Below are 7,386 nucleotides of genomic sequence, written 5' to 3' on the forward strand. Positions count from 1 at the left end.
TTTCTGCTGCATACATAATAATTCAATCAGCCGGTTCTTTCCGATGTATAAAAATTTAATTAAAATTTGATACTCATAAACCTTTGAAATAAAATTATTTTGAAGTAGGCTCTTTATTGACAAATGTAGCTAAAAATGTTAAGTATGAGTGGGAAGCCAAGTCCTGCAGAGGAAACCGGGGGAGCTCTCCATGCATTGATAGATGGTGTTACTGTGAAACATATCTTTTATCCTGTGTTTTGAACACACAGAGACATAATCTAATTACCCTGTTTAGCATCAACATCAACAATCGGGGGGCTAAAGAGGACATTTTCCACATTATGTGACAGCTCTTATCCGATCTTATCCAGGCTTTTGTGTCCATTGGTGTTAGTCATCAGATAACATGCAAGAGTTTCACTGGATCTCCCTTCACACCTCTGTGTGTGTGGTCTTCTCCATTAAGCTGTTGATAATCCACTGCATGCTTTCTGACATGTCCAGTTTCAGATTCATTTGAAAAATGCTATTGTTAAATCTGTCTACACTTTCTACTTTTGGAGATAATATATCTTTATTTTTACTTATTGTTGAATAAAGTTTTAATTACCGCACCACTCCTATATTAGTCACCTTCCTGTGTTATGATTGCACACAAAGCTCACTCAAAAAGGATGGGTGTTTTTTTTCAAAATCAGACGAGAAAAAACAGAGAACCGGCTGTTCTAATTTTATTAATGCAGGTATAAAAATGCATCACAAATCTGGCACTTTTGAATGTATGTGACAGTTCAACACAATACTGTACATGATTTCATAATTCACTTAGTTTAGTAAAGAAGACGGGTCTAACTTCTCTTGAAAATCCTCTTTGCATCCACACCTTCGTAGTTGTAGGTCTGTTGAAAACAAAAATATGAAATTTTGCGTTAGATCTCACATACCAACATATAATTTAAAACTATATCTTCATTGTTTTACAAGTGTTCTGACACTGCAGCGCTAGAATTGGCATGGAGGCGTACAATCAAACTCTTTACCTGAACGAGTTCGTCTCCTTGGATGGTTCTGACTGTTGTCAGCGGTTTTCCGTTGTCCTTCCTGTTGAAAACCCCCTTAAGAGTGTCACCCTCCATGGTCCAGGCACCCTGTGGTTTAACACATGACCAAAAAGATCTCGTATAAAAGTGTAGTCTTAATAATTATCGCATATATCAGATGTTTGGGCAGAAAGTTTGAGCTGAAATTGATGCGGCTATATTTTTTCTTACTGATAGTTGTGTTCCATCTGCCAGGCTGTACTCAAAGTTGACTCCCAGGGTGAAGTTTATTTCAATGTTGCGGAAATTGCTGCTCTCCTTCACATGAAACTTGTCTCCAGTCTGTTCGATGGTGATCTTCAGGTTGTCATGAGAGGCCAGCTTCCTCTTCACCATGTTTACTCCTGTCATCAGACACGTTGAACATGCTCAGTGGGTTATAAACAAGTACGTCCTTTGTGTCTTTGTAAAGTGGAAGTAAGAGTTCAAAAGCCAAATCAAGAACTAGAAAGTGTTCATGCAATCAACAGTTTGCAAATAAAACTTAGATGACCAAAACTTGTCTTAGTCAATCTGTAATTAGTAGTTCACCATCTGAATATAAGTACCTGAATTTGATCATTCCTCCATAAAGTACCTCATCAATTTCTGTGAGTATTAAGGTCACTTCTTTACCTAAAAAGCATGCTTTTAAACAGACTGATACTAGTTATCTCCAGTCTGACAAAGCTCACCCATTTGTTCCATAAACTTCTCATAGTTTTCATTGCGATCCACCTTCCAGGTGCCGTTGAAGGTCATGTTGACTGCTTGAGGCGAGCTGAACCACTGTGCAGAAAGGACCGTCCTACTGCGAGTGCGGCGCTCCTTTTAAGCTGCGTACGCTCTTATCTCGTCATCTGCGTGATGATGTGGCCGTTTAAAGCTCAGGGTTTTTCAAGGCATTATCCACAGCAAACACTTTATGAATTACTGAATGCTTAGCTTTCTTCCTGAACTTGTGTGTGGGGGCGTGTGTGTGTGTGTGTGTGTGTGTGTGTTTACATAGGGTGGTGGCATTGTGTGTTCAGCAAACTATCACATATCAATGGAAAATTACGACAGGTGTTCTGTGTCTGACTATTGAAGGAAAATTTAAGAAGGGGACCTCAATGGAACTGGCTCCTAAACTTTTTGCAACCCTCTTCCTTCCTCCTTGGTAAACACCGACTCAAAAATATTTTAAAACAGAAGCACAACAGGACTTGGACTTTAAGTTTGTTGTTAGAATAAGAAAAAATATGACTGGTTCAAAGATATGATTTAAACACACATTGTCATTTTTACACAGAAGATTTCTACTTTTCAAGATGTAAAGAATTAATCGCTCAGAATTTGGATTTCCATGTTAGAAAGTCAGAATATGCCCAGCTATATCAACTACCTTGAACATAAAACTTAGTAATAAAAGCATTCAAACTACTGACTGAACTATTTGTATTCACCTCTGGTTATATGCTTGACCTCAAAAGTACACAACCTGTTGCTACACTGTTTGAAAATCTCAACTATAAAAGGCAATGGATGGGACTCGAAATGATCAGCAGCACATGATCCCACTTCGCTTGCACCAGGACTTCTGCTCACTGTGCTGCTCTGTTTAGAAGTTTTAGATTAAATTACTTTTTTGCTGGTGTATTTATTGATTTTGCATAATAAATAGTTTGTTTTTGTAATTGATTCCAACATTGCCTCTAAGTACCACTAAAGGCAGCCCAAGTTCCACCACTGGTGTTTCTACAATCATTTGAGAAACACAGAACTAAATGATGCGAATATATTTTTACCTACCATTAAATCTGACTGAATTTAATCCTCCCTTTTAATGATACTATTCAATCAAGTTACCAAAGCTCTTCATATAACTGTTTTGTTCATTGGTTTAGCTAGTCATACCCTTTCTTCAATGTCTTTGACCTAAATCAAACAATTACTGATAAGGATGACCTTTGATATTTAAAGCTATTACCACACAAGAGCTTACACAGATATGTGATCTAAACTAATTCTAAGACTTGCTCTAAATTAATCCAAAAACTGAGGCCAGTGAAAGCACATCCTTTGTTGGAGGTTTGACTATGAGTTGGGGAATGTACTTGGTGATTTCCAGTAGCTGTTTCAGGAAAATGCAATTATGCAACACAACTTCATGACTCCAAATCAAATGAAACGGAGCATTTTCATTGAAAAGACACAGAAGAGAAGAAAGCGGCCAAATACACTAATCAATTGCATTGACGCTGGATTTGCATAGCTGTTACAGGTTGCAGGAACAAAGACTTACACCTCACAAAGAGATGATTAAAGTTCTTTGCTTGTCAGGGATTTCTATCTTGTCCCTGATAACTTGTCAGTCTTCTTTTTTTTTTATTGGAGTTCCTTATGTTTTTATTCAGTGTGACATAAATACCTCAATATCTGCACTTTTATCAAAAAGAAGACCTTTCTACTTTGACTGAGGTGATGAAACCAACAGTCAAGCTTGAGACATACTTGAGTTGGTCTAGTGGATGCTTATCGTTAACGCATGTCATATCACAAGCCGTTTATCTGTGCCTGAGTATCAGTATTTTATCAATTGTCTATCACTTTTGCTAGAGCGGAAGAAATGATAACGTGGCTGTATAAAAAAGACATATGTCCTTGAAGGATCCAAACTCTTTAGCATGTGATTAAAGTTGCAGAACTCTAAAAAAAACTAATTGTAAAGATGAACTAAAGGGCGTAGTGATTTGTATATGAAAAAACCGCAGGCATCTGTTCAAAGATGTGGCGTCCTTTTATTGTCACTCAACTTACAATTCTTGATGCAACAAAACAAAATGATCAGCAAATAACACATTTATAACTCCTTTTTGATAATACAGTTGCTAAACTATTGAACTATTGCTAGCTACTACAAAAGAACACCCGTTCTGAAACACTAGAGAAAGTTCCAACACATGGACCTTACCAAGCTCCGCCCACAACCGACCCACGTGACCGCAAGTCTCACAAGCAAAGCCTCGCGGCGGTGGTTACTATGTAAACATGACTCGATTAGTGCATCATTTCTTCCGGATTTTCACAATATATCAGCTACTACAATGGACAGAGGAACTAACAAGTTCATGTCATCATCTGGGAGGAGGTTACTGGTTTCTCAGTCACAAGCTGGTTGCAAACCTGAGGCCAGCAGGTGTCAGTCAGTTATGGTAGATCTGAAATTTGGTTTGATGACATCAATATGAGAAGCTACAGACTGATAGGAGGAACCAAAGAGCTCTGCAAAGGTAAAGGCAAATCTTCTGAAGTTGGGATATAATTAATTTAATTTCACATAATTACCACGGTAGAAGCCATTTGTTGTGTATGAAATATATTTGTTCTATTTGATGTTTGTTGTGAATGATGAATACTCACAAATGAACGAGGTAATTAGTCCAACGTTTAGAAACTACAGCTGCTGTAATGCGTCACAGCAAAGGTAGAATAACCCGAACAGGTGATCAACTCAAAACCACTCCTACCTTTTTACTCTCTCTCTCTCTTTGTAGTTTAAGCACAACTGTTACCGTGGCAACCGCCTGCGCCCCGCAAGACGAGCAAAGATTAAGTTAAAAACATAACATTCAGTCCGTTAGGATATCAAGTTTCCAGGCTTGATATTTATTTCTCGATTATTAATCAGCGCTTCCCTGAACACAGCGATGGTTGATTGACTAGCTGTACTTGGTGCTAACGTGGCTAACCGAGTAACAGTTTAGTCCAAAGCCTTTTCTGCTCAAATAAAATCTTTAGTGTATGTCAGATACAGACACATTGCATATTGATCTGTTTAGCTAGTAAGACTGTGTAGCAGACAGGCTTCAAGGTGTAGAAGTTGTATCAGTTCTGCCATTATGCTGTTCTTAGCTAACGGGAAGCGTGTGTTTGTGAGACGGCCACGCACGTGACCACGTAGAATGGACATCAGCCAATGAAAAGCGGCTCCTCTGGTAAGGTCCATTAAGGCTCTGATAGGTTGTCGTCGACCATGATTGACAGGCAGACCAGCCAATCACAGTCCAGACAAGCCTACAAGGCGAAGTCCAACGAACTTGTGGTATTGTTAAGGCACCATGTAGTTACTTTTTAGCTAAATCCAGTCTACTTATTTTGACAACAAATATAATCTCAATTTCAAAAGACAAATTACTGTGGTGCTTGAAGATTTATGAGTCTATGCATATTCATTTCTTTTGCTGATCAGGATTTTATTCAATTAATCTCAATCGGACACATTTAATATGTCTGATAAAATGCAGTACAAGGTAATATGAATGTTTGATCTACAATGTGTGTCATTATATATAATGATTGCCTATTCTTTGTTTGATGTGATGTTTCTATCATTCATTATCTTATTCAGGTGCCTGAAGCCCTGCCAGGAGGGGGCATTGTGTCAAGAGATTTTAGATGTCAAGGTTTTAAAGCTAAACTAAGGTTAAATGAAATAATGATCTTTGGCAACATGCTGGAACAATAACACTGATTTTATAGCCTTATGTCAGCTAGTGAAGACAGATAAATTACAACTTTGTTTAGAGAGAGTTTTACCTTAGAAAATCATAAACTAAGAAGACCAGAGTTATTTTGCAGTATTTAAAAGTTTCTTTCCACCCAGAATTCTTCCAGCGTTTTATCTAACCCACCTGAAAATAACCGCACAAGTCAAAGGCCGTCTTACTGTCCTTCTAGGAGTGAAGGGAAAGAAAAGATTTAACTCTTATCATTTAGAGTTTAATTAGAGGATTTTTTTATAAGCTATGGGATTAAATTAACCTTAGAATGTTACACTTTGCTTCGTATATTGCTTCTTCTCTATGCAACACCTGCCATAAAATTTTAAATATGATAACAACATTCAAACTATGTAATAGCAGAGCAGGATATTGCAACATACAGTAAAATTATAACAAAAAACATACATTTTTGTTTTACCTTGGGTTTAGTTTCTCTCAACAGAATCATGCAAGCAAAAAAGCCATCCAGAAATATTGTGTAATTCCTCCCCAGCCAACATAGATGTGCCTGAACTTTGAAATTTCTCTTTTTTTATAACAGTGAAATGCAGACTATATCCTGACTAGATAACCCTGACAGAAAGGTGAATGACTACATATAATAAACATGATATTATGGATTTAGATTTGGCCACTCCCAGACATTCACTTTATTGTCTGTGTCGCCTTTGCTGTGTATTTATGGTAGTTTTCTGACATGTTGAATCAAATTATCCACCAATTTTATTTTACATTCCTGTGAAAAGCTCCCCCATATCATTATGATGCCAGCACCATTCTTCATGGTGAAAAGCGTAACTTTGTAGTGAGGTGCAGAATTTAGTGTTTAAAAGCAACATTTTGTTCCAGCAGACTGAAGAACCTTCTTCTTGAAGTCTCTGTTACTTGGGACACATCAGCTTTTCAGTCTCTGGTAATTTAATAATTTAATAACAAAGCAATGCTTGGAGAAGTCGTTGCTTTATGACAATGAAGTAATTATGAGTATCTAATAAGTGTCAGGTACCAACTGACCAGTCCAGTGGTGGCAGCATCATGTGAGGGTCTGTCTTGGTGTGAGTGTATTTGCAAAGCGAATGGAATATATCAGGAAAGAAGATTATGCCCCAGTTCTAGATTTTCGCCTCAAGTCAATGATATCTGAAACATGGACAAAGTTGAGCTTTCCAACAAGATTAAAAGTCCAGTCCAGAATTGGTCCTAGAGTTGACCAAGCAAGCTAAAATTATGCTTTAGGAATGAACCTGACCTCAACTTAAAAATGGGGAAGCAATGCCTTAAAGTCAGGCCTATGCAGAAAAACAGAATTATTTATATTATTTCTTATAAGAAAAGTGATATTCAGCATAAACTGAGTGTGGTGTGCCAAGACACATTTAATCAGAAAAACAGTGTGGGCGTTTGTAAATATTTGAGTCTGTGTGTAATTATGACTTTGGGTGATTAGAGACAAACCACTATAAATTCAAAATTGGGCACTCAGTGGGCTATTTGTTTATGAAACACCACAATTCCACCCTATGGACAATTTTTACTGGAACTGGGGGAGCTTAATGCATCAAGGTTGTTTTTCATGACTAAGCATTAATGATCCATTTTATCATGTGATTTTCAGATCATCCACTAGATGGAGAACTTTAAAAAACTATAACATGTTTAAAAGCAGGTATAGGACTGTCTTACAAATCAAAATTGCCTCGTTCTAATGATGACCACTCTTTAAATTATCTTGTTTATGCTCATATTTATTCTTGTAAAGTTCTGAAGTTACAAATAGTTGA

General features: G+C 37.2%; 1 protein-coding gene across 2 annotated transcripts; it reads right to left on the minus strand.

Annotated features, from left to right (window-relative positions):
• Nucleotides 1-696: 696 nt before the first annotated feature.
• fabp2 (fatty acid binding protein 2) lies at nucleotides 697-6,115 on the minus strand. 2 transcript variants are annotated; one of them, XM_023333126.1, is made up of 4 exons: nucleotides 6,024-6,115; nucleotides 1,254-1,426; nucleotides 1,023-1,130; nucleotides 697-881 (listed from the first exon to the last, which is right to left on the minus strand). In XM_023333126.1, exons 2-4 carry the CDS (start codon nucleotides 1,416-1,418, stop codon nucleotides 831-833), a joined length of 324 nt encoding a protein of 107 aa, XP_023188894.1. In that variant the 5' UTR covers nucleotides 1,419-1,426; nucleotides 6,024-6,115; the 3' UTR covers nucleotides 697-830. The 2 variants fall into 2 exon arrangements, with proteins under 2 accessions (XP_023188894.1, XP_005807197.1); XM_005807140.2 differs by lacking the exon at nucleotides 6,024-6,115 and adding an exon at nucleotides 1,757-1,920.
• Between the last annotated feature and the right edge of the window lie 1,271 nt (nucleotides 6,116-7,386).

This window comes from Xiphophorus maculatus, chromosome 5, assembly GCF_002775205.1.
Source record: "Xiphophorus maculatus strain JP 163 A chromosome 5, X_maculatus-5.0-male, whole genome shotgun sequence".
NCBI classification, from domain to species: domain Eukaryota; kingdom Metazoa; phylum Chordata; class Actinopteri; order Cyprinodontiformes; family Poeciliidae; genus Xiphophorus; species Xiphophorus maculatus.

Bases quoted from the DNA above. Each gene is read 5' to 3' on its own strand.
- fabp2 (XM_005807140.2), bottom strand. From the start codon at position 1,823: ATGACCTTCAACGGCACCTGGAAGGTGGATCGCAATGAAAACTATGAG. The intron at 1,131-1,253 runs GTAAGAAAAAAT...GTTAAACCACAG, and splicing joins CAGATGGAACACAACTATCA to GGTGCCTGGACCATGGAGGG. The intron at 882-1,022 runs GTAAAGAGTTTG...TGTTTTCAACAG, and splicing joins AAGGAGACGAACTCGTTCAG to ACCTACAACTACGAAGGTGT.